At 40.7% G+C, this 26,927-nt stretch overlaps 3 protein-coding genes across 6 annotated transcripts; all 3 read right to left on the reverse strand.

Annotated features, from left to right (window-relative positions):
- Positions 1–885: 885 nt before the first annotated feature.
- LOC139626609 (flavin-containing monooxygenase 5-like) lies at positions 886–8,176 on the reverse strand. 3 transcript variants are annotated; one of them, XM_071487013.1, is made up of 11 exons: positions 8,039–8,137; positions 7,220–7,431; positions 6,934–7,122; positions 6,625–6,790; positions 5,061–5,203; positions 4,760–4,956; positions 4,526–4,673; positions 4,180–4,387; positions 3,995–4,067; positions 3,504–3,899; positions 886–1,130 (listed from the first exon to the last, which is right to left on the reverse strand). In XM_071487013.1, the coding sequence occupies exons 2-11, from the start codon at positions 7,349–7,351 to the stop codon at positions 1,112–1,114; spliced, it is 1,671 nt and encodes a 556-aa protein (XP_071343114.1). In that variant the 5' UTR covers positions 7,352–7,431; positions 8,039–8,137; the 3' UTR covers positions 886–1,111. The 3 variants fall into 3 exon arrangements, with proteins under 3 accessions (XP_071343114.1, XP_071343112.1, XP_071343113.1); XM_071487011.1 differs by having other exon boundaries at positions 886–3,899; positions 7,220–7,360; positions 8,039–8,176; XM_071487012.1 differs by having other exon boundaries at positions 886–3,899; positions 7,220–7,360; positions 7,954–8,069.
- Positions 8,177–9,147: 971 nt separating this feature from the next.
- Positions 9,148–17,422, reverse strand: fmo5 (flavin containing dimethylaniline monoxygenase 5). Of its 2 annotated transcripts, none has more exons than XM_071487009.1 (10): positions 17,318–17,422; positions 15,091–15,231; positions 14,808–14,996; positions 14,492–14,657; positions 13,474–13,616; positions 12,333–12,529; positions 10,815–10,962; positions 10,469–10,676; positions 10,311–10,383; positions 9,148–10,204 (listed from the first exon to the last, which is right to left on the reverse strand). In XM_071487009.1, exons 2-10 carry the CDS (start codon positions 15,220–15,222, stop codon positions 9,790–9,792), a joined length of 1,671 nt encoding a protein of 556 aa, XP_071343110.1. In that variant the 5' UTR covers positions 15,223–15,231; positions 17,318–17,422; the 3' UTR covers positions 9,148–9,789. The 2 variants fall into 2 exon arrangements, with proteins under 2 accessions (XP_071343110.1, XP_071343111.1); XM_071487010.1 differs by having other exon boundaries at positions 15,091–15,271; positions 17,318–17,382.
- A 350-nt stretch (positions 17,423–17,772) lies between these two features.
- Positions 17,773–26,814, reverse strand: LOC139626610 (flavin-containing monooxygenase 5-like). The gene is made up of 9 exons (XM_071487014.1): positions 25,859–26,814; positions 24,644–24,832; positions 21,507–21,672; positions 21,170–21,312; positions 20,393–20,589; positions 20,096–20,231; positions 19,747–19,966; positions 19,401–19,473; positions 17,773–18,935 (listed from the first exon to the last, which is right to left on the reverse strand). The coding sequence occupies exons 1-9, from the start codon at positions 25,988–25,990 to the stop codon at positions 18,557–18,559; spliced, it is 1,635 nt and encodes a 544-aa protein (XP_071343115.1). The 5' UTR covers positions 25,991–26,814; the 3' UTR covers positions 17,773–18,556.
- Between the last annotated feature and the right edge of the window lie 113 nt (positions 26,815–26,927).

A 26,927-nucleotide genomic window follows, 5' to 3' on the forward strand; every position in this document is an offset into this window, starting at 1 on the left:
TGCATACATTTTGTTTGGTGGTTGGTCTGATTGGAGGTGTAAGACAAATGTGAACAGATCTTTCTCTAGATGTAGTGAATTGAGTGATTCTACAGGGTCTACACATCAATTGCACGACCACCCACCCAGCAAGGTAAAAAGCTGGACTGAAACACACAGTTGTCGATATTGTGCTACAAGTTCATGTTCTTAAATTTTACTTATGTCTTTGATTACCAGTAATTTAATACAGCAGTGCTTTCTTAAAGAAATATAACTGGACTAGAGCAAAACATAACCCGAAGTGGGCCTAATAACAGTAGTAAAACACTTACATTCACTTTCATGCACACATCAATTGAGGCATAAATACATAAATTAATATAATATAATATAATATAATATAATATATAGTTCTGTTAGCTGGAGTAATATTTGCCAAGTCTATTCTACGTAACAGGTGCTGGAGTGTTTTTGGTGTATGTCTGTTTAAACGAGGTTGTAGTGAATGAACCCAACTGTTACATCCACAATTATAATCGAGGCGTTGAAGTCTGCGACAATACAAACACGACTGAATTAACAAAATACATCGTTTTATATAATCTTTGTCACTCACACCATAGATCTCCCGGAACCTGGCAACCCGTGTGTTAAGGAGTCACGAGTGGACGAATCTTGTTCCGGGGTGTATCTGTGGTTCGCGACCGGCGGTTACTTTGAAGTGTCTAAAATCTCGGCATCTATCTATCTATCTATCTATCTCACCAGTTTAAGTTTTCTATAAAGCACTATAAAGTCCACCTAATCTGCACCACTCCATATGTAGTGTACATGTGAGGATTAATTTAAGGGATTATTTTAAAACTACAGTTTTCTTTCAAAACACGCCTGGACAGCATGGCATAAATGATAAAACCAAGCTATTTTTATTTATCAACACAGCCAGTTGTGAGCTTATGATAATAACAAAAATCCTGTGACAGTGTCTCTCCTAATATATTTGAGTAGAAAAAAAGAGTACATAAAAGTAATAGACATAATTTCTCCAGCATCACCTTCAATGGTAGACTATTGTTCATTTTTAATTTACAGTAATGCCTTGATTCTTCAAATTTAAGGGCAGTCATTATCACGTTGCCATGTCATTCCTGTAAGAGAAAACAGTGTAAATTGCGGTCTCTGACTTCATGAGATACTAGAGGAAGACCTCAGTCATCCCAGAATGATGCGAAGAGACCGAGGACACGACGATATAAAGTTTCATGCAGTTCAAACATCAGGTATATGCTGCAGCTGCCATCAGGTGGCATCACTGGCCAATGTACATTATCTTGGTTTATGACTCAGCCTGGATATGAAGTAATGTAACAAAAACTTCCAGAGGCATAAAAGTTGTATATCTACAGAAGCACTGTTCTTGAGTGCACTTTTTAGGTACTCATTACCCTTTTGTGTGACGTTGAAATATTGTACTATCAAATATTGTACTTTTTACACCACTATTGCATAGCTGTTGTACTACATCTTTTTTGGGATAGAGATACAGTTAGGCCCAGAAATATTTGGACAGTGACACAATCTTCATGATTTGGGCTCTGCATGCCACCACATTGGATTTGAAATGAAACAACTACAACGGAATTGAAGTGCAGACTTTAAGGTTTAATTCAAGGGGTTGAACAAAATATATGATTAAACATGTAGGAATTGTAGCTATTTTTATACAAATGCTCCTCATTTCAGGGGCTCAAAAGTAATTGGACAAATAAACATAACCCTAAGTAAAATGTTACTTTTCAATATTTTGTTGAGAATCCTTTGCAGGCAATGACTGCCTGAAGTCTGGAACCCATGGACATCACCAAACGCTGGGTTTCCTCCTTTGTGATGCTTTGCCAAGCCTTTACTGCAGTCTTCAGTTGTTGCTTGTTTGTGGGTCTTTCTGCCTTAAGTTTTGTCTTGAGCAAGTGAAATGCATGCTCGATTGGGTTGAGATCTGGTGATTGACTCGGCCATTGCAGAATATTCCACTTCTTTGCTTTAAAAACTCCTGGGTTGCTTTTGCAGTATGTTTTGGATCATTGTCCATCTGTACTGTGAAGCGCCGTCCAATCAACTTTGCTGCATTTGGCTGAATCTGAGCAGAAAGTATATCCCTATACACTTCAGAATTCATCCGGCTGCTTCTGTCTTTTTTCACATCATCGATAAACACAAGTGACCCAGTGCCATTGGAAGCCATGCATGCCCATGCCATCACACTGCCTCCACCATGTTTTACAGAAGATGTGGTGTGCTTTGGATCATGAGCTGTTCCAATTCTTCTTCAAACTTTCTTCTTCCCATCATTCTGGTACAGGTTGATCTTAGTCTCATCTGTCCAAAGAATGCTGTTCCAGAACTGGGCTGGCTTCTTCAGGTGTTTTTTGGCAAAGTCAATTCTGGCCTTTCTATTTTTGAGGCTGATTAATGGTTTGCACCTTGTGGTGAATCCTTTGTATTTACTCTCATGAAGTCTTCTCTTTATGGTAGACGTAGATACTGATACACCTACTTCCTGGAGAGGTGTTCTTCACTTGAGTGGATGTTGTGAGGGGGTTTTTCTTCACCATGGAAAGGATTCTGCGATCATCCACCACTGTTATCTTCCGTGGACGTCCAGGCCCAGTGCATTCTTTTTTTCTCAGAATGTACCAAACTGTTGATTTGGCCACTCCTAACATTTCTGCTATCTCTCTGATGGATTTCTTCTTTTTTTCAGCCTCAGGATGGTCTGTTTCACCTCCATTGAGAGCTCCTTTGACCGCATGTTGTGTGTTCACACCAACAGCTTCCAAATGCAAACGCCACACCTGGAATCAACTCCAGACCTTTTAACTGCTTAATTGATGACAGGTTAACGAGGGAAGAGCCCATGCAGCCTTGTTATTTTTTTTTTTTGCAGCCTTCTGAGTCAATTGTCCAATTACTTTTGGTCCCTTGAAAAAGAGGCGGCTACGTATTAAAGAGCTGTAATTCCTAAACCCTTGCTCCAATTTGGATGTGAATACTCTCAAATTACAGCTGAGAGTCTGCACTTTAAGCCCATATTGATTATATAATTGTATCCTGAATATGTTTTCGTAAACAGCTAAAATAACAAAACTTGTGTCACTGTCCCAATATTTCTGGGCCTAACTGTATGTATGCTAATGAAATATAATGCATCAGTTAAGTTTAAATTACCAAACACTATACAAAATAATGGACTATATGGATCATCTGGACACTTGTATCCCACAAGTGTATGCTTTTACTTATGACATTTATAACTATTTTAATTCATTAAATTTAAATTTGAGTTCCATTTTTATATTAGTGAATGATCTTAGTATAGGGTTCCCTATATATCTGCATATGGATCACTATGTTAACTATTATAAGCAGCCGATCCCTACCATCAAGTAAGCCATGCATTATATAGTCATAATCACATCAGAAATGAATTAAATATTGAAGCACATCACTGTGCAGGTAGGTACACTTTCATCTTGTCCAGCAGTGCAGTGGGATCTTGGAGGTAAGCTGGAAGGTTGTTCCTCTGAACGTACGCAGCCAGGCCCACAGCAGCAGCTGACAGAATCAGAGGCCACTTAAATGATCTCTTGGGTTTGGGCTCATCACAGGGCCGGGTCTGCAGGGGCTGAGCCATTCTTTCCCACTGAGTGAAGATGGCCTGACGGGCCCCAGCCCACTTTTCTGGCCCTCTGAGACGATACTGGTACGGCGTGCAGGGGCCGAACAACAGGTTCAGTCCCAGTCTGGGATCAGTCAGCAGCAGCCTTGAGATGCTGGGCTGAACGCCCACCAGCTCTGCTATCTCATCCATGTAGCTGATATAGTCGACTTGGATGGTGTGTCTCTGACTGGTAACGTACCTGAAAAAGAGACCTGAGTTGAACATGTTGTGGAGAACAAGATTTAATGCCTTTTAGATCAAAAACAGACAGTCATAAAGTTGAAAAAGTTCAACCTTTTAGCCATGGTCTCCTGCTTGTATTGGATATCTTTCATCATGGCAGCTACTGAGGGAAGCTTGATGCAACCTATTTTAAATAAAAGCTACTATGAGTGAATTATATTCAGTATATTTCGGTTAGGAAAGGAGATTTGAGGAACAGTTCTTTAGAGCATTTTACAGAATCTGTGTTACTGTACCTTTAAAGACGCGTGTGGCCCATCTGGCCTGCATCTCAGAGATGGGCATAATGGCTCCCAGTGGCTGCACTAGACCAATGATAGCCAGTGAAGGACGGTCCAACTCAGGTGGAAACACATACTTGTACAGAGATGCTTTGTTCTCAGACACTGAGACCACATGTGAGGCCAGGAACGGAAAGGAAAACCTGTAACCTGTGGCAAACACCTGCATGAAAGAGGATTCATGTCAGTCACACACTACTTGCCAGCTGTACTGTTGTCTATGAAAATGTGAGGAAAGCAGAGACTGTTTGTATGAGTGTGTGAGTGGGCTGAGTGTGCACACACAATGAACTAAACCTACCACCAGGTCAACATCTTCCACTACACTCCCATCCTCAAACTCCACACTGGATCCTTGAAACCTGCGGATGTTGGGTTTCACCTGAACCGTTCCAGATAGGATACGGTTTGGAAGATCATCATTCACTGTGGGATGTTGGCTGAACAACCTGAGATTTTAAATTCAGATTAATAAGTAATACGGCAAGTATTTCAGTCATAAAATATTTTATAGTATAAAAGGTGTCTGTAGTACCTGTGTTTTGGCTTCAAGTTGTACAGACTGTGATTAAACCTCTGGTTGACTCGTTTCTCTGCCATACTGCACAACAATCCAAAGGGAAGGACTTTGCGCAGAAAGATCACCACCCTGTTGTAGAGCATATCACGAGGAAGACCATTGTCTGAAACCCGGTTTTGGACCCAGGCTCCCCTCCGAGTGCTTAGATATAACTGTGATACAATATACAACAAGTAAATCATTATGCCAGCCAGCTCTTCATTAAGGTGCGCAAAGTCTTATCATGTGTGCTTCTGAGGATCCATAACTGGCCAACCTGTTTAGTGACTCTGCTCAGCTCCACTGCAATGTCTCCTCCAGAGTTTCCTACCCCAATCACTACAACCTTCTTATCCCTCCACTCCTCAGGAGTCTTGTATTCTTGACTGTGGAAATACTTCCCTGTGAAAGTGTCAATGCCTGAAAGGATAGATCCGTGATCATAAAACACAATGTGTTAAATTTTTGCATAACATTGATTTGGCCAGACTTTTTTTTGTCCACCAGTAACACCACTAAGTGAATAAATGCCTCTGTGCCTCTGCTGTAAGGGGGGTTCATGATACCTTGGTGTTGTGTTAAAAATAATCTAAAAAACATGGTTAGACAGACATGCAAATGACAGTAATGATCTGTATTCATACAAGTGAATACAATATCGCAGTTTGTACCCTTAGTGTCACATCTGCTTTGTGCTTTGGATTCAGCCAGATGTTGTATTGCATTTCTTTAAATGTAACAGAAGAAACAAGTGAAACCTAGAACAAAACTACTTTATTTTAGTCAATGATTAATAATGTTAATATAATATAATTGATTATAATAATAATCAATCAGCTGGTTTCATCCCATTTTCTGTCCACACTGCTCTTTAACTTAGTTTTACCAAGTTTGCATTAAAATAAGTGACAAAGTTTTGTGTGAACATTATTCATGTTTTGTGTAGTACTCAAGTATTGCTAGATAAAGTTGTTTCCATGAACTGCGCCTTCCTTGACAATTTTGGACTCTTTTGGACTTTGTTTGGACTCTTATTTTGAAGCAACTTTCCTCATGTGTCCTCTGTTGGTCTTTGTCTTGTTTTCCCTCCAGTCTGATTTTCTGCCCCACCTTAATGTGCTACACCTGTGTCCAATTACCCTTGCCTTACTGGTGTATTTAGGTCTCTGTCTTCCTTTCTGTCTTTTTTTTTTGCCACTCATGGATGTCCATGCATCAACTCTGAGATGCCCTCTGTCCCCCGAAGAGCGTCTGCGAATCACTGATTTCTAAAATGAAACTCATTTATTCATTGTTCCTTTGGTTCCGTTGTTATGGAGAGGATGACGCCCTTGCTGATCGGCTGCCAGTAAAAACCAGTAAAGAGTGACAAAAAGAAAGGTAATGACATGCAGAAAGGAGTCCCGGCCAGGACTTGCTTGCTTGGTGGATTAGCAGCTACATGGTGTGCCTGTAAAAGGTCCTGCCTTCATCCCCGTCGATGTCCTCTTATTATCTATCTTATTCTTAATCTCTATTATTATCTTTATCTATTAATTCAAACCTTAAACAAGAAAAATGTCAAAGATGTGAAGCACCCTACATAGCAGTTTTGTCTAGTTGTTGAGTGAATGAATATATTAGTGTGGAAAATTCTTTAAAAGTGATTCCATAAAAGGTGAGACTGAGACATGATAATGGCTTATTCAATATTGACTTTTCGCAGAAGCCACCTGACTTTTCATTATTATGCAAACACCACAGATATGCCAAGACAATGTATACATTCTCATGAGTTTCTTGACAGGTTTCCTAGCAGGCTTTCTTTTTTTTTTTTTTTTTAAACAGCTTGCACGTCATACCTGGGAAGTCATGGAGAGGCAGGTTGGGTTGGCAGTGATGTCCAATACAGATCATCACAGCATCAAAAATGTGTTTCTCCTTTTTGCCATCCTTGTTCTCTGTTTCAACATCCCACTGGCCCGAGTGGGAGAAATCTGACCTTTGCTTCACCTGCAAGACCTTGGTCTGGGAAACAAACAGATAAAACAGGTCATTTACATTTAACCATCTGTTATGTCAAATTAATAACATTTAAGATATGATATGGTGTATCATTTCTGATACAGAAAAATTTAATTCCAGGCAGGAAGTTAGTGAGGAATCCTTACATGGAAGCGTATGTGCTTGGTGAGCTGGAAGTGATCAGCATACATCCGAAAGTAGTCCATGATGAGGGAGTTGTGCATGAAGTTTGGGAAGCGTGCAGGAATTGGAAAGTCACTGTAACACATCATCTCCTTGGAGGTGTTGATGATTACAGAGTGGTAGATGCTGGCCCTGTCTGGCTCAGGATTCTCCTGCAGTATTATAAATCAACCAAGAACATGGTAAAATACTCATCATCACTTACGCTATGTGAGTGAGAAGGTCAAAGCTTCACGTCGTGTGACCCACCTTAAACCTCCACAGACCACCAATGTCATCACTGCTCTCAAAGCAGACAGGCTCCAGCCCCTCGTCCAGACAGCACTTGATACAGGCCAGACCTGAACTACCTCCTCCAACCACGGCCACACGACGAGTCATACTTCAGCCCTGTGATGGATGAAGCGGGTCAGTCTGACTGATGTTCACTCTGACAAGAAGAAAAGGAAGCATCCGTAGAGCTGCACACCACAGTGAAGAAATGAAGTTGGTCAGCCCCACGACACTGTTTTATTTAGTGTTCATTACGCTGATGTCAGACCTATAATTTGCTATAATAATCATACATTTTGTGTGTGTATGTGTGTGTCTGTAAACTTATGCTATATATTTAGAATAAATTTACACACACTTTTCAATTCAGATGAATAAATTAATGCATTAATCAGTGCGACTGAACATATACAGAAAAGGTCTAGGTGAGAATGAACAGAACTAGGTCAAAACCCAGTAGACCTACATGGGTTTAGACGACACAATGGACTTTGTATCGTCAATGTAAATGAGTATATGGTTGAAAACTGCTCTGCTGCTGCTAAAATCCTGATTTTATAACCACGACATCGTCTAACAAAACCACCAAACACATAAATGAGATTATATGCTCCATACGCAAAACAATCACTCAGAGATAAAGTTAGAAGCCAGCGTCTCCATCCAAGATCCCCAACTTTCCTCAAAAAGCGACCAAGGCCTTTACTCACCTCAACTGCAGAAGGTAATTCATCTTTATTAGAGGCAGGTTTTGATTTCTAATTCCCTCTGTTTGATATGTATCATTGGTCATACCTGTAATTTAGTAGGAATCCTCGTTAACAGTCGCTCCCGTTTGCCGTGTTAAAGTTAATATTACATGTTAATACAAACTTGACACTTCCTGTAGTCATTTCAAATTAAAAGCCCTCTAGTGTCAGCGGACGAGACACTGAATTTCTTACCTGGGCTTTTATTGCTGCGCTGGGGTAAGCGCAATACCTCTTTCCGGTTACAGGTGTTTCTGTTCTTCACGTGCGGGATTGATGAGTAGCCACTGGTGACCCCTCCCCCTCCCCTCCTCCTGCCCTCTCTTGCACGGTGTGTCTTATGTTTAGTTATTAATCTGTCTCCTTTAGTAATGATGATACATGTGATGAAAGTAGTTTATTCGCTGTGGTGGAGGAGAGGCTCAGTGTGTGTGAATCACTCTGCCGCCGCTTTCCTGCGGTCCCCAAGCAGCCAGGCACCAGCCTGCCAGCAAGAGGTGCAGCCCTGAGCACACGGAGGCCTCCGGACACGGAGCAGCCAGGCACCAGGTTGATTCCAGTTTGTTTGGGAAAAAGAGACTGTCCTCCTGTAAAACTCTCACGACTCACAGAAAAGTTTTATTGTAAGGCGACATTTAGTGGCCGTGATAATTAAGTGCCCATCAGGAGGAGGTTGGGGAGGATGGAGGGGTTAACAAAGCACAAGAATATGTCACAGGATAGTGGTGTTGGATTCCCATGTAAAAATAGCAATTTATGTTGTTTCTATTATCCATGACCGTTGAACAAAGTTAACCGCGTTATTACTGTAACCATGACAACAGATATCCTCTAATGTTGAGGAAGTACTTTAACCCAAATCACGATCTTTAGCCAAAGCTAACCATGTACTTTTACTGCCTAAACCTAATCATGCCATGACTGTTATTATAGTAACCATGGCGACGAAGGTAGGTATACCGCTGTCGGTGCAGACCATGTGTTTATCATTGTAACCATGACAACCAAGGTCCCGTTCTCTTGCCGCCACAGATGCTCCTGTGGGTCTGATCCACAGACTGTATCTAAAAATGATCAGAGGGTTGAAAAAAAACGACTTGTTGGAGGACTTAACTTATCCTCATGTTCCTGTATTGCAAACAAAGCCACAATATGTATGTTTGTTTTTTTATTATGATTTTTATTTAACTGTTTATATGACATTTTAATATATTCAGTGCAAATTAAAAACCGATCACTTCCTTCTCAAAATAATGCTCCTTAAACCCTGATATCCATCTTTGTAATTCTGTTAATTCATATTTGTCAGATTTCTTGAGAACTATACAAGGCAGAAGCAATGCAGAGCATGTGTCATCGTGATATAATCTAACTTACACTGGGCAAAATGAATTAGAAAAATATCAACGATATCCATGCAATCATATGATCCCAACACCATACAGAAAAACAATACATAGCGTGCATTGTTCAAATATGAACAGAACAATAAAAACTGTAGATTAATAGCAGTTTTACAGCTAGTATGAGCATATAGCTTTGCCAAGAAGTTAGAGATTCCAGACTGAGATTGCTAACAATTACACCATGTGATATACTGAATAATAGCTTTCAGCATTTTGTATCATCAGCTGGTCTCTGAAGCTGCCATGTGGTCCCATCTTTGACTAACATACTGTATCTGAGTACACTTTCCATTTAAGAACTTGGGGTGGTAGTTTAAAAATTTCATACATGTACATGTATCAGTGTTAAAAGAGTGATGACAGCTGAAATGCCTTCAGTATGATTTTCAGATCACTGTGCAGGTAGGTACACTTTCATCTTGTCCAGCAGTGCAGTGGGATCTTGGAGGTAAGCTGGAAGGTTGTTCCTCTGAACGTACGCAGCCAGGCCCACAGCAGCAGCTGACAGAATCAGCGGCCACTTAAATGATCTCTTGGGTTTGGGCTCATCACAGGGCCGGGTCTGCAGGGGCTGAGCCATTCTTTCCCACTGAGTGAAGATGGCCTGACGGGCCCCGGCCCACTTTCCTGGCCCTCTGAGACGATACTGGTACGGCGTGCAGGGGCCGAACAACAGGTTCAGTCCCAGTCTGGGATCAGTCAGCAGCAGCCTTGAGATGCTGGGCTGAACGCCCACCAGCTCTGCTATCTCATCCATGTAGCTGACATAGTCAACCTGGATGGTGTGTCTCTGACTGGCAACATACCTGAAAAACAAACTGGAGCTGCTTTTGTTGTGGAGAACAAGATTTGGTGCTTTTTGGATCCACAATATGTAAGTTATCACATAGTTCAGTAAATTGACTGTAGTACCTTTTAGCCATGGTGTCCTGCTTGCACTGGACATCTTTTAGCATGGCAGCCACTGAGGGAAGCTTGATGCAGCCTGTTTGAAAGTAGACATTGTGACGCAATGATTTATGCTCTTCTTCTGAAAAGGACAGAGCTAAAAAAAAACCCATCTGTATTACCTTTAAAGACGCGTGTGGCCCATCTGGCCTGCATCTCAGAGATGGGCATAATGGCTCCCAGTGGCTGCACTAGACCAATGATAGCCAGTGAAGGACGGTCCAACTCAGGTGGAAACACATACTTGTACAGAGATGCTTTGTTCTCAGACACTGAGACCACATGTGAGGCCAGGAACGGAAAGGAAAACCTGTAACCTGTGGCAAACACCTGCATGAAAGAGGATTCATGTCAGTCACACACTACATGCCAGCTGTACTGTTGTCTATGAAAATGTAAGGAAAGCAGAGACTGTTTGTATGAGTGTGTGAGTGGGCTGAGTGTGCACACACAATGAACTAAACCTACCACCAGGTCAACATCTTCCACTACACTCCCATCCTCAAACTCCACACTGGATCCTTGAAACCTGCGGATGTTGGGTTTCACCTGAACCGTTCCAGATAGGATACGGTTTGGAAGATCATCATTCACTGTGGGATGTTGGCTGAACAACCTGAGATTTTAAATTCAGACCGGTTAGTTATGTTTGAACATGAATACTGCAAACATTTTAATTAAGATGAGACAAAAGCTCCTCCAGTGGTATGCTGCACAGAATGACATGTCGATAATTTTTGCTATATACCCAGACAAAAAAAGGTTTGTGCTAAAGCTTATGCTTGGAGGAAATGCCACAAGGTAATAAAAATTGGTCTACCCCTCAAGAGCATGAATGTCAACAAATTAATGACAGTTTGCACATCATATTACAAGACATTATGTATGTTAAAGTGATAGTTCGAGCTCTTGATGTAGGGTTGTATGAGGCATTTATCTATAGTGTATCACCTGCACTAGATTCAGATCAGCATGTTGCCAATTTAGTAAAGCAGCTGGTAGCATGGCACAGAAGCTGAGTGATGTGCTGGGCAATCTACAAAACGTGTTTTAGCCACTTAAAAAAATTCCCACATATAAAGTTAATATTTATAGTAAGTATCTATTTTTATTTTTATTTTGAAAATGTTCCTTATCTTCCTGTCAAACAACACTTTCCTTTCAAACTACTATTTCTCAACTGCTGAACTACTGTATTCCTACATACACAAATGCAACATATGTACAAGTACATATATTGAATTACTATATATGACATATAGGTATGTATAAAATAAAAGCACATATGTAAAAATTATATATGAAACCTATTAGAAAATTGAACAATTTTATATATTGGCATATATGTCTTGCCCATGCATATATGTATGTTTATGTATGTTTGCTTATATTGTAGACATATGTTACATATAATATATATATCCTTCCCACGGCCTGTCAGTATATGTTGATATTATATACAGTCGGTACCAAAATCTGAGACCATTTTCCCAGAATGGGAAGATAGACATGTTTAAAATAAAAATTAATACATTACTCAGCTTCTGTGCCAGTACTTATGGCTGTTTCTCTAAACTGGCCTGGGGGTGGTGCTAGAGAAAATCTCATAATAGTCCAAAATTATGAGGGGGAACATGAATGTGGTCAATACATTTTTCATGAAAATCTACCCATTAGATTTACAATTCTATAGTACAAAAAGAATTTGTATCCTTATGGCCAGCCTAAGAAACGTGATGGGGCAGTATACTGTAGCTGTTTGGATCATCAACCAGGGACCATGTATATCTACAGCAGATTTGAACAGCTACTCTGGCCAACAGTTGTTGAGATATCTTCCCTGGGACTAATGCACTGGACAAACAAAGTGCCAACCAACTGACTGACATTGTCAACCTCAAGCTCTGCCATCTAATGGGCAAAAACAGGCCGGAGCTACAAAGTTATTTGTGGCTGTAATAGATAAAAACAACAAAAGTACTCTACCTGTGCTTTGGCTTAAGATTGTACAGACTGTGATCAAATCTATGGTTGAGCTGACTCTCTGCCAGACTACAGAAAAAACCAAAGGGAAGAATGTTCTGTAGATAGTTAACCACCCTGTTAAAATTCAAATCAAGGGGAATGCCATTGTCCCCAACTCTGTTCAGAATCCAGGCCCCCCTTCGAGTGCTCAGGTAAAGCTGGGAAGAGAAGACATGGTAGTCAGTCATTATGCCGACAAAATGTTTGACTCTGAAATATTAATACAGAAATGTACCATTTATGAAGTGAACTCTAAAAATTTTTTGGGGGGGTATGGGACTTGTTTGCACTGCTTTCCCAACCAAGCTTCTTCTGAAACTGCGCTATACACTGCATGACAAGATTGCTGTAGCACACAACGGAGAGCTGGTTAATGCCTTGAGGAAGAGGCATGAGCATTGCTCGTCCACACTCAACCTGCTGCATGTAAATGTAAATGTAAATGGCCCTTTCTTGGTACTCTGTGTTGATATATTATCACCTCTATTTTTGCATCTGTTTCTACAGTATACCACTTAATTCTGTGGCTGTGCTGCCTGTAGCCTACAGCTGCTGCTTCCAATTATTATTCTCTCCACCCAGCCCTATGGTCATATTGAAGTCTTTCCAAACCCACAGTCAAACAATCAGACAAGTGCTAACATTTTATCTAACAGACATTTAGAATTGAAAACAAAGGTGAACAATAAACTTTCAATTTCACCTGTCAATTTAAACTGTCCACTGTAAATGTCCTTTACATCTTGCAGAACAATGTCTGGGTTCAACACTGATTTACCTTATATTACTGTAGTTGCATGTTGCAGTTTTAAAAACCAATAATATATTTATACAGAAATATATTGGTTGCCTTCATCTTCAATTTCCCCTCTAAATAATCTGGTTTAAATACATGGCTGAGGGCTGTGTTGTCTATCCCGTCCATGATGTGCCATCACCAGATCTCAGCAGTAAAACTGGTGAGTAAAATATTATCATGACTGACAGGATCAATAGCCACAAGTATCTTAGCGTGGCCAACTTCATAAACAATTTTCCACTAAGTATGTTTAGTATACACTTCAGACATGGTGTCGTCTCTATGTCACTATCTCAGTCCAACCTGTTTGGTGACTCTGCTCAGCTCCACTGCGATGTCTCCTCCAGAGTTTCCTATCCCAATCACTACAACCTTTTTATTCCTCCACTCCTCAGGGGTCTTGTAGTCTCGGCTGTGGTAATACTTTCCCTTGAAAGTTTCAATGCCTGGAAAAAAAAAGACATAGACTTGTAACTGCTACACACAGTGTCTCTTCACTTCTGCTCAATTGTGGGTTTCACTGGGGCGTGTGTGTTTCTCTGTGTTAATGAGAATGACAGAGAAACTAGCATCTGTGGTGTAGCACTCCTTAATGTAAGGGTCTGATGTTTTTTCAGATCTGCAGTGTGTGCTGTTATTATATGACACCATAGATTAATACTAAGATAATTCTGAGTTGGCCACTAGGTGTAGACACACAGAGCAAAACCAGGAACATATACTATATGACTATTTTAAAGACATTACAAGCTTACAGTACTAGTAGTACAGTATTTTCAGATCTTCAGAGTTACAGAACTATACCACAGATATCATGAATATTATGGGATTATAATATATATCATATTATAATATATGATATGGTTTAAAATGATAAACTGCAAACTACACGTAGTGTTCCCATTGTTTTATGATTCTGTAGACTTAAGCGGATTGCTGCACTGCGTTGATGAACAACATGGCTGATTATATTTTCCCACAGACTGTGGAAAAGGGCCTTTAAACAAAATCCGGCCCCCTTTCCAGCAGTAGGCCTGTCCCACCCCTGCTTCTGCAACAACAAGACTTTGATCTGTGAATGAGGTAGATACTACAGCTGTGGCCTAAAAATGCAGTTTAGGCCAGGGTTGAGGCATAATACTGACAACTCTCTGTGTTGACACAGTGTTGTATAACCACATCGTACAGGGTTGCCATTACAAGCTTGATCACTGTGTGTCAAAGGTTGAATAACATAATCTCACCTTTATATTGCTCGAACACTATCAGCACTACTTGCCCCTGAGTAAACTCAGGGATATTTACAGCCTATCAGTCATACCTGGGAAGTCATGGAGAGGCAGGTTGGGTTGGCAGTGATGTCCAATACAGATCATCACAGCATCAAAAATGTGTTTCTCCTTTTTGCCATCCTTGTTCTCTGTTTCAACATCCCACTGGCCTGAACGAGAAAAATCTGACCTTTGCTTCACCTGCAAGACCTTGGTCTGGGCAACAGGAAGACACAAACAGATTGCAATTTTCTATACATTAAATTGTCTGTTATGTCAAACTGAATAGCATTTTCGATGTGAAACCAAGGTGAGGATGATGCAGCATTTCAGACACTAGGACGGACATTAGTGAGGAATCCTTACATGGAAGCGTATGTGCTTGGTGAGCTGGAAGTGATCAGCATACATCCGAAAGTAGTCCATGATGAGGGAGTTGTGCATGAAGTTTGGGAAGCGTGCAGGAATTGGAAAGTCACTGTAACACATCATCTCCTTGGAGGTGTTGATGATTACAGAGTGGTAGATGCTGGCCCTGTCTGGCTCAGGATTCTCCTGCAGTATTATAAATCAACCAAGAACATGGTAAAATACTCATCACTTACGCTATGTGAGTGAGAAGGTCAAAGCTTCACGTCGTGTGACCCACCTTAAACCTCCACAGACCACCAATGTCATCACTGCTCTCAAAGCAGACAGGCTCCAGCCCCTCGTCCAGACAGCACTTGATACAGGCCAGACCTGAACTACCTCCTCCAACCACGGCCACACGACGAGTCATACTTCAGCCCTGTGATGGATGAAGCGGGTCAGTCTGACTGATGTTCACTCTGACAACGAGAAGAAGATGCATCCACGCAGCTGTACACCACAGGAAGTTGACCAGAACAAACAGCTTTTTTTCTGTTTCCTTTACTTCAGCATGGTGATTAGGGCACTTAGATTTTTTTCTGTTACAGTCCACTCTCTGTGTTTTTACAGAAAAGTAATATATGACATAGACAATATGTCCCTATATCAAGAGTGATGTTGCCATATATGTCACCTGTAAGGGGATATATTATTATCACATATATACATCCTCTGGATATATGAAGAAATACATTCATAACATATATGAAATACCCAAAGTAAGTAAAATACCCATTTGTATATGTACAATTTGTATATGTACAAATTTATATAAAAATTTGTATATAAAAATATCTATGTTTTTGTAAGGTATAACATGTTGCCACCACAGATGTTAAGCAAGTTTCCTGAAAGAACAAGCATAAAAATTCTATCAATTTATATATGTTTTTCTTATTTATTTATATCCACCTATTCTGGGACGGTGGTCTCAGTTTTTAAACCCACTGTACATATATTGGCAGGCTTTGCGATGGATATTTACATTTGTCTACTAGCAAACATACATGAACATACATATTTGTATGTGCGAGACACATGTTTAAATATATGAAACTGTTCAAATTTGTAATAGGTTTCATATATAATTTTTATTTTGCATGTATGTGTGGAATTTCAATATATGTACATGTATTGCCTTTACACTGGTGGTGTTGACATTTCTTGAAATGCAGGGTCTGCGCCACAGAACCACTGTCATCAAAGTTCAGAGTGAGTTAATGAGGCCGTCAGTCGCTCTTTCACGGAGCTTTTACGACTTCTACCGACCAGACTGTACGAAGCACAAATTGAGGTTAGCGAGGCAGCTTCACGTTTAAGTCTGAGTTTTCAGTCCTACAACAGTGGTTTAGTTGTCCCCGGGGTAAATCACCATGGTAACTTAGGCTGAACTCTGCTCCGATCCAATCAGATACCTGGAAAAAACTGAGTCATCATTCCTACAGGATCCTGACAGGGACAAAAGAGTTTACAATTAATTGATAAATAAGAACGGGCAGTAAATATTTTTTATAGCTCAGTGGCATTATTTTGCTTTTTGAGTCTTTCCATGTGTCCACTCTGGTTTTAAAAGAGAGTTTCCAACAAACACAACAGAGTTTATCACACAAAACAACGTCACCATAACTATTATGTCTTCAAAGATCATTTTCCTCCACAGGATTCCTGACAGTGATGAAGGTTTTACTCTCTTCTCCATCACTGCAGGTCAGAATAACGTCAGGAGACTCTGAGTTTCCCTCTGACGACTTTGATTACAACAATGACTCACAACTGTTAAATAATTCATATTTCATGATTTCAGTCAGATTGACCTGATCACACTTTTTTTATCTGCATCACAGACATGTTCTTAACAAACATGTTCATAATCATCAGACAAAGCAGCTACTCAGTAACAAACTTACTCATAATGAATGCACTTTTTTACAGCGGGCCTATATTCTTAGTCTGACCATAATAATTGGAAATTATTTCGAGTGTTTCTTTTTTATTCTAGTCATGTGACAATAATGCTTAAGTTCCACCCTGTTCAACATCACTTTTGGAGGTCGCTGTAACCAAACGTAGCTGCTCGTGTCAGCGTTGCTTCTCTTATCATATTAAGCACTTTATTCACGGTTCTGATGATTTTGCCCCGCCTCTCTCACGGGAGCGCGCCCGGGCCCGGGGAGGTAAACCAGGTTAACTTAGTTAAAACCTGACAGGTTCCCCGGGACGGACGTCGTCAGGTCCAGTCGGTCCCAGTTATTCTGCGCATGTTGAACTCGCTTCGAGCTCCACGTCCTGTTGACTAAACCACTGCTACTCTGTTGTTTACTTCAGCTCTACCCGGGCGTTGTCAGCGGCCCAAGTAAAGTAAAGAATCCATCAGTTCGGCTCTAATCTTTGGCACAATGCACTCAAACGTCTCGACCGTGTATCCAAGTTTACGTCTGTGCGTGTAGTTTGAGCAGTTTTCTTACCTTTTGAGACCCGAGGACGCGGGGAGTTCTTCACTGCTGCGTGTGACTCAGCGTGGGCGGAGTGAGAAGAGACTGAATCTGTCAGTACACTGGACTGACCCTTGAATCACAGCGTTATTTAACTGGTGGAAAAGCAAACAGACTGCGCCGCTGCTGGAAAACAACAGACTGTGGGCCACATTAACATGAGCAGGAGTCTGTTTGGTTTTTTCAGAGAGCTAATGCAGGCCAGAGAAGTCAATCTGTTCTCCATTTTTTTCAATAGTAGTATGACAAACCACATAAATGAAATGTACACAAATGCACAAACTCTGGAGTTAGAAATGTATAGAAATCCTTGTATCACAGGTTTCTCACTTAAAACTAATACGACAAAGCTGTGACCACCAGGTCTGTCCTATTCTAATAGACCCTCTTGATAACTTAAAAAAAATAAAATAAATAAAGGGATCCAGTTAGGAGATAGATCAAATTTGTTTGCACAACTTGGCAAGACAAACCACATCTTTATTAATGGATTCTTGATTTATAAAACATAATATTAATTATTATTGTCATTATTATTATTATAAACTCATTGGTTACAAGTGCACAGCTTTTGGACAGATCAGCAGGTCTTTGATTCTTTGAGGGAGCAAATTGTGTCAGATATTTGATCAGCTAAGTGACAGAGAAATAATGGTGGTTTGGAGCTGTTCATGGTTTGTATCAGTGTATTTATTTACAGTCCTGATAGTGTATGGTTACATTGATCATTGTGTGAAAAGTTTGTGGGAGACCTGTTATTTCAGCATGTTCCATTACTGTAAAAGAGAGGCCATGAAAGTTTGTTTGTCTAAAGCACATCTAAAGTCCTGCAGCAGTCACACCTTTTTGTTTTCATCTGTAGGCCAAAAATCAGGGAGGCCTGGCTCCACCTATCACTAAGACCTGCAACATGTTTGATTACAATAACGTTAATAGGCCTCACACATACTGTCACACAAAGACCGAGTTAATTGTTGAGAACTTTGTGGTTTGCAGAGAGTGAGTGGAGAGACGTAGACAATGGGCAGTCGCCAATAAAGCTACTGAACAAGATGCAAAAATCTCCAGTGTGAGAGTTCAGAACACTCTAGAGGGTTTTGCCAAAACTATAAACTTGTGTGTTTATTTTAAAAACTGTCGTTAAAAGCAGTCAAGTCATTCTAAAAGCCGGCTCTGCCTACAGCAGGATGTAATGGACGGTTTGCTCGCAGCTCACTGAGGAGATCTGAGGAATGACAGAGGCTGTTTGTTGTAGCAGAAGCAGCACAGCAGGGCGACACCTGAGAAAACCACAATGATGCTCCGTCTAGTAGAGGTTCTGGTCTCTGGTTCTGGTGCCACTCTGGTCCTGAAGGGTTGAACCACCCGTTCCCACTGAGTGAGGATGGCCTGACGTGCACCAACCCACTGGCCCGGTCCAGTCAGACGGTACTGATATGGAGTACAGGGACCCAGCAAAACCTGCAGTGCCAGTCTAGGGTCCTTCATCAAGAGCCACGGTATGTTTGGTCGAGCCCCTACCTGCTCTGCCAGAGAGTCCAGATAGGGAATGTATTCCACCTGGAGGGGGTTACGCTCCGAGCAGGCAAACCTAAGAGAGGGAAAATTAGAAAAAGAAAAGAAAATAAAAGTTACAAGTGCTTCACATAAAAAGTCAGTAATTTGACAATAGGAGAAAATTTTAAGAGGTAACTGGTCAAACAATGAAATGATTAAAATAGTGCGAACATCTGAGTGGGGGCACACGTTCTTCATACATACAGCCTTTATTCAATTAGGCAACTTAATACAGAACAAATTGTCCTTCACAACTAGAACAGATGTTGTTTGTGTTGTGCAGAGAATAACTCATGATTTATTTCTGAAAAAAACAAAACAAAAACAAGTAAATGTGCTTTTACAACTATTTTAAAGTCTTTTACAACTCTTTTGAGAGATATATATATAAATAAATAAATAAATAAATAAATATAAATATAATCACTGTGTGTGTATTTCTCAGTAGTTTAATTATGGAGCTTAAAGATATGATATAAACTTAACACTTATTTCTTACCTCTGGTGCATTGTTGCAGTGTCTCTCTGAATTTCCTCCACCATGGTCTGCTCTGAGGGGAGCGCTGATAACCCTGCATGGTGGAAAATAATCTAACAGTTACACACATTTACCTAATGCACAGACAAAAACCTGAAGGACAGATTCACTCATGCTTTAGGGGATTTGGCCACAGTACAATAACTCAGTTGTTGTGATCGGACGGCTGCAGTATGGCATCAAAACGAGGTTTACAGTCCTAACCAAATTTCCTAAAATCCTATAAGGGTCAGATATTACAGTGCTTTTCTCTGTCATCCAGCTGTCAGTGTAAGCCCTCACCTCAGTTTATAGTGTTATGTTTTACCTTTAAAAACTCTCGTAGCCCAGCGGGCCTGCATCTCAGCCAGTGCGTTGATCGCCCCTAAGGCGTGGATGAAGCCCACCACTGCCAGTGTCGGCTGGGTGAGTCCAGGAGGGAACACGTGTTTGTAGAGACGCAGCCTGTGGCCACATTTAGCCTGCAGAGCTGAGGGCAGGAAGGGGAAGCTGTAGTTGTACCCTGTGGCAAACACCACCACATCCACCTGCATGACACACAAAGTAACGTTAACTGTAGAAACAAAACCTGATACTGCCATTTTTTTTCCACATTATCTGAGGTAGGTAGGTAGGAAGAACTGTTGATCCACAGTGTGAGAAATGTACCAACACACCTCATTTATGATGCTCCCATCAACAAAGCTCACACTGGACCCACAGAACTCCTTCACGTTTGGTTTCACCTGAACACGACCTGAGATGATCCGAGCCGGCAGGTCGTCATTCACGACAGGAATCTGTGCAAAAAATCTGCCAAAAGACAACGCCACATATGAAAAACTTTAAATCACAGCCACATTACTGGAGCCTGAGGCACACAATGCCAATTTTGTGTCATGCATTTTAAAATAATCACTCAGAATTTGACCACACAATGAAATAAAAGATGTTCATCTCCGGTGTCTTGTTACCCATGTTTTGGTTTCAGCCCATATAGTGTGTGGTCAAACGCTTCGTTCAGCTTCTTCTCCAACATCCTGTTGATCCATGAGGGGAACAGCTTCTGTGCCATCATATGCATTCGAGACGTCCCTACAAGGTCAGCTGGAAGTCCCCCCTGTCCTACCCGGCTGACCACCCACGCTCCGCTCCTGGTGCTCAGGTATACCTGTGGGTCAGGTCAGACCACAGAGAGTAAATATCCATGTGTTCATCACACTTCAGTGTTTATTATTGTTTCATTAGTTTGGTATAAAAACACTGCTCTATTTGACATAGACCCTGCAGTTAAAGCATTATTACCCTCATGGTTGTTTTCCTCTTTGTTGAATAATGGCCAGAAGTGTTTTTTCTGAACATGATGTCACAGTGAAGTTGACCTTTGACCATTTGGATATAAAATGTTATCACTTTATTGTTGTTTGTCATTGTTGTTTGTCATAATTTTATTCTTATAGACATTGAGTTAAATTGTCTTAATTAGTGTATGAATTCATGAGTTATGGCCAAAAACCTGTTTTGTGAGGTCACGGTGACTTTGACCTTTGACCCCCAAATGCAAATCAGTTCATCCTTGAGCCCAAATGGACATTTGTGCCAAATTTTAAGAAGTTTCCTCAAGGCGTTCGTGTTCACGAGATAGGGATGGACGGACAACCTGAAAACATAATGCCTCCCGCCCAGGCTGTCAGCGGCCTGAAGGCATGAAAATAAATAAATAGATATATAAATAAATGGTGGTTCAGTACCTTCTCAGCAACTCTGCTGATGTCTACAGCAATATCACCTCCAGAGTTTCCAATCCCAATCACCACCACTCTTTTCCCCTGCATCCCCTCAGCGCTGCGGTATTCCCAGCTGTGCAAATATCTGCCTTTGAAGCTCCCAATACCTGAGATGGAAAAAGAGAAAAGGTAATGTATGATACATACCTGCATATAAATCATAGTTTTATCATTCTTTTACACTTTGATTTACTCTGATTACAGAGTGAAGTCTGTGGAGATTGGGTAAGAATAGTAGCAGCGACAGTGTGTCTCTTGCAAAATAGTGAAGTGAAATACTGTGTATCATGACTCCTGGTACCTGTGAAGTCTGTGAGCGGCAGGTGAGGCTGGGTGAAGTGTCCGGTACAAACTATCACTGCATCGAAAACATGAGTCTCCCTCTGACCCTCTCCCCTCTCTGTCTCCACCTCCCACTGGCCTGTCGCAGCAAAGTTGGGGGTCTGCCTCACACTGAGCACAGTAGTCTGGGATGGACACACACACACACACACACACACACACACACACACACACACACACACACACACACACACACACACACACACACACACACACAAAAAATTGTATTTATATTATAATCCTGAAGAAACAGTTTGAAATATGTAAACTACTGTGGAGGAAATAATTATTTGATCCCTCACTGATTTTGTAAGTTTGCCCACTGACAAACAGTCTATAATTTTAATGGTAGGTTTATTCAAATAGTGAGAGATAGAATATCAAAAAGAAAATCCAGGAAATCACAATAAAAGACATAAACAGACTTGCATTTTATCGAGTGTTCGATCCCCTGGCAAAACATGGCTTAGTACTTAGTACTTAGCGCAGAGGTCAGACGTTTCTTGTAGTTAATTACCAGGTTTGTGCACATATCAGGAGGAATCTTGGTCCACTCCTCTTTGCAAATCATCTCCAAATCCTTAAGGTTTTGAGGCTGTCGCTTTGCAACTCGATGCTTCAGCTCCCTCCACAGATGTTCTATGGGATTAAGGTCTGGAGACTGGCTAGGCCACTCCATTACCTTAATATGCTTCTTTTTCAGCCACTCCTTTGTTGCCTTGGCCGTATGTTTTGGGTCACTGTCGTGCTGGAAGACCCATCCACGACCCATTTTCAGTGCCCTGGCGGAGGGAAGAAGGTTGTCACTCAGGATTTTACGGTACATGGCCCTGCCCATCTTTCCATCAATGCGGTGAAGTCGTCCCGTCCCCTTAGAGAAACACCCCCAAAGCATAATGTTTCCACCTCCATGCTTGACGGTGGGGACGGTGTTCTTGGGGTCATAGTCAGTATTTTTCTTCCTCCAAACACGGCGAGTCGAGTTGATGCCAAAGAGCTTGATTTTGGTTTCATCTGACCACAGCACTTTCTCCCAAGACTTCTCTGAATCATTCAGGTGATCATTGGCAAACTGCAGACGGGCCTGTACGTGTGCCTTCTTGAGCAGGGGACCTTGCGGGCACAGCAGGATTTTAATCCATTGCGGCGTAGTGTGTTACTAATGGTTTTCTTGGTGACTGCGGTCCCAGCTGCCTTGAGATCATTAGCAAGCTCCTCCCGTGTAGTTCTTGGCTGCTTTCTCACCTTCCTCATGATCAGTGATACGCCACGAGGTGAGATCTTGCGTGGAGCCCCAGAACGAGGTCGATTGATGGTCATTTTGTGTTTCTTCCGTTTTCAAATAATTGCACCAACAGCTGTCTCTTTCTCACCCAGCTTCTTGCCTATGGTCTTGTAGCCCAATCCAGCCTCGTGCAGGTCTACAATCTTGTCCCTGATGTCCTTAGACAGCTCTTTGGTCTTGCCCATGGTGGAGAGGTTGGAGTCTGCTTGATTGCATGGACAGGTGTCTTTTATACAGGTGACTGATTGACACAGGTGTCTTTGCTGCAGGTAACAAGTTTTTTTCCGGTGTATCTAAGGAGTAGGAGTATTTAACCAGTCTGTGGGAGCCAGGATTATTAATGGTTGGCAGGGGATCAGATACTTATTTCACTCAATGAAATGCAAATCAATTTATATCTTTTATATAATGTGGTTTTCTGAATTTTCTTTTTGATATTCTGTCTCATTGTAAAAAGGAACCTACTGTTTGCTTCTATGTCAGTGGGCAAACTTACAAAATTAGTGAGGGATCAAATAATTATTTCCTCCACTGTAGATGTTAATAAAATCTTTTCCTCCTGATACTGATCACAACACCTGAGCCTGTATATCAGCTGTGACTGAGTACAGATCCGAAACCAATGCATTAAAAAAAAAAAAATCTTAACAGCTGTGCACTACTGACCCTGTATGGGTGTGATATGATTGCTGCCATTGTTGTCTGGCCAGATTCTTTGCAGCATGTCATTCCCCTTTTCTCTGTCCTATTTCCTGTCACTCTCTACTATCCTGTCAACTAATAAAGGCATTTAAAAAAAAAAAAAAAAAAAAAAAAAACACACAACAAAACAAACACAACAACAACTTTTAAACATGAACAGATACATGAATGCCATATAATTTATTTTATTATCTAATTTGACTGTCATAGAAAAAAAAAAAATTATATATATATATATATATATATATATATATATATATATATATATATATATATATATATAAATTATATTATTTTTATTTATTTATTTATTTATTTATTTATTTATTTATTTAACTCATTGTCTTTTTATTGGTAGCATTTTCCAGTGTAACATGTTGCCAAATTGCTGACATTTTGCTAACGGCTAATATGTTACTATTGACTGGAAATTCTTCTCTGCTGCTCTAAAACTGTAGCTGCCAGTAGCTGCACAGTTCAACTCCCTGTGAAGGCAACTGTTATAGAGCAGCAGAGAAGAATTGGTTTGTGGGAAAACTGCTGTTTTATCTGGGCTTGAAAGTTTATTAATAAATTACATGGTATCAGATCGATACATACACTTGCATACCTGCTGATACTGACAGTATTTTAGGCAGTGTCTGAGGCATTTCTGATACCAATATCAGCATTGAAACAGCTCTAATGTAAACGGCTTCACCAACACATCTATATACAGCTGAGAATCTAAAAAATTAAAATTAAAAAAAAAAAAGTTTCCAATTGCCGATAATTTATGAATAAATTAAATGTTGTGACCCTTTTGTTTGCATTTGGATGATGGATTTACAGTTAAAGACTTTAAAAAGAAACAAACTGCACAGGGTGGATTTCTGTCCTTTAGAAGTGCACTCAAAGGATATTTCTGAATCATGTCTGTGTATTTCATTTTTTGCAAATATGACCAGAATCTGTTACTGTCTAGGTCCAAAATTTTCACATTCACAATGAGTCAAAGTCCCAAAAGACTTGAGCTACATTACTGAAAAGATTTCTCCATCCTTCTACGTGTAGGAAAAGCAGCTGGTGATGTTATGTATGCTGTGTGAACGAACCTGGAGATCACTAACCTGGAAGTGTATGTGTTGCAGCAGTTTGAAGGCCTGAGCGTAGAGGCGCAGATACAGCAGCACCTCGGAGTGGTGCATGTTGTTGGGGAGCTCAGCAGGAGGAGGGAAGTCGCTGAAAGACATCATCTCTTTGGAGCTGTTGATGATCACCGACTGATAGATGTTGGCTCGTCCAGGCTCTGGATTCTCCTAAGAAGGATGTGACAGACACAAATTTCACTTTCCTGCTTCGTCTGAAATCAAATTGTCAAAAATATCATTTGCCACCAGAGTATAAACATTTATCCTGTCACATTTCCCAAACTTAAGAGGACTTTCAAAATATCATTGTGGAACCTGTTATAGCATGTAGATATACAGTATTGCATCCATCAGCATCTAAAGTAGGACTTTAATTAGTTACTACTTAATTATATGTGTCATTATTACTAAAAGAAGCAGAGGAATAACTCAACATAAGACAGGCTGACCAAAGAGAGAGTAGGAATTGCAGGGAGAGAGAGGGGCCACAGCTACCCGTTTTCTAACCAGAATGTAAACGATGGAAACACTAGTAACCGGAAATTAGACAATATGCTTACTGCACCACAACAATAAAAGCTGTTAAGAAATAAAGGGTTTGTGCACAAACCATTGACTGTATATAAAAACCGAGTTAGAAATAAGGTCTGTTTCTGAGGTTGAGGTAAATAAAGGCTGAACTGCTGTGGATCTCAGACAGAGGCTGTGAGCTGTGTGAGAGATTAAATATATTCAGTCTTTTCTAACTTTCTCCCTAGGTGATCATTTCTACAGCCAGCAGCTGAAATCACAGCACACTGTGTCTTTACCTCGTGTGTTTGGTGATTCTGTCAGAGGACACCGCGGTTTCACGATCAGGATTTGACCAGGGGTCCAGACATACAGGTTTTGACCAAGTCTTGTTTATTGTGTTAAAGTATAAATCAACAGTGCATGCTTTGTTGAGGCTATGCTCAAAATCATCATTAAAAAGTGTAATTTCCCCCTCCCAGGTTAATTTTTTTTTTATTTATTGCCAACAATAACATAGGCATACTGAATGCTATAGTGTTGATATGACAAAGCTACCAAACGAAAAAAAAACCGGGGGATTATTTGGTGACAGTCCTCCTGAAACATACTGAGTTACACCATCACAGCTTCACGCCACAAACATACTCTTAACAATCACATGACACAAGCGTTGTCCCTCACCTTAAATCTCCATAGACCTCCGATGTCATGGCTGCTCTCAAAGCAGCTCGGCTCCAGACCTTCATCCAAGCAGGCCTTGATGCTGGCCAGACCTGAGGGACCTGCGCCGATCACCGCCACCGTGTGCGCCATCGTGGAGAGGACGCACCGCTGACAGCGACGGACGCAGGGGACGACGGACGTGAGTGTTTGGTTTTGTAGAGCGATGTGAAGTCGGGCCTTTCACACCCCATGGTTCTGGAGTCATTGATTTGCACTGCAGCGTGACTATTTAAAGGCGCTTGATTCAATCAAGATAAATATGTTTATTTTGGCAGGAGACATTTAAATAGAACAAAGCAATATTTAAAGTTAATTCGATTTGGCTGCATCCAGGCTCCGGTTTTGCTTCAAATATTCATCCAGACAATTCATTGATGACAAGGGAAAAAAATTGTGGGTGAAACTAAAGTTGTTGAACAGACCTTTTTTTTCTTTTTACAACAGACCATCTGACACAGGTAAACACAGGTGTGTGAATTGACTTTAATTGTTGCTTTGCATTTCAGTCACTGCTGGGATGGAGCCATTGTTAATCTTATTAGTTCCACCTGTGATTTTTCTGCTTTAACAGGTCAGAAAGTCTAAGAATCTGATTCGTTTGGGTAAAAAAAACACAAGCACGTTCTGTAGATCAAGATTCAGGTGAAAAAAAACAAAATAAAACATGAACTTTATCTCTGGTACAAAACAAAACCTGTTGATGGTCATATCACCAGCGGTGGACAAAGTACACAGGTCTATTCCTTGAGTCAAAGTACAGATCCTCCTGGTCAGATATTACTCCCAAACAAGTCAAAATTGTTCAGTCATTAAGTTAAGTCCTGGAGCAATTGCTTTTAAAAATACTTAAGCATTCAGAAGTACATCCTTTTTAATGTCAATGCATTGTTGTATTGTTCACAGAGCATTTACAGAACCAAAGACCCTGAAACAACCTACTGATTGACTGACTGTTGAACCTGTAGAGTAAAAAGCTTGTGATACAAAGTTGAAAGAAATGGCCATTAGTCATTTGACCAAGCACAAC

The sequence above is a fragment of the Trachinotus anak genome, unplaced genomic scaffold (assembly GCF_046630095.1).
Source record: "Trachinotus anak isolate AG129_WGS33_773 ecotype Australia unplaced genomic scaffold, CSIRO_AGI_Tana_v1 ptg000010l, whole genome shotgun sequence".
NCBI classification, from domain to species: Eukaryota; Metazoa; Chordata; class Actinopteri; order Carangiformes; family Carangidae; genus Trachinotus; species Trachinotus anak.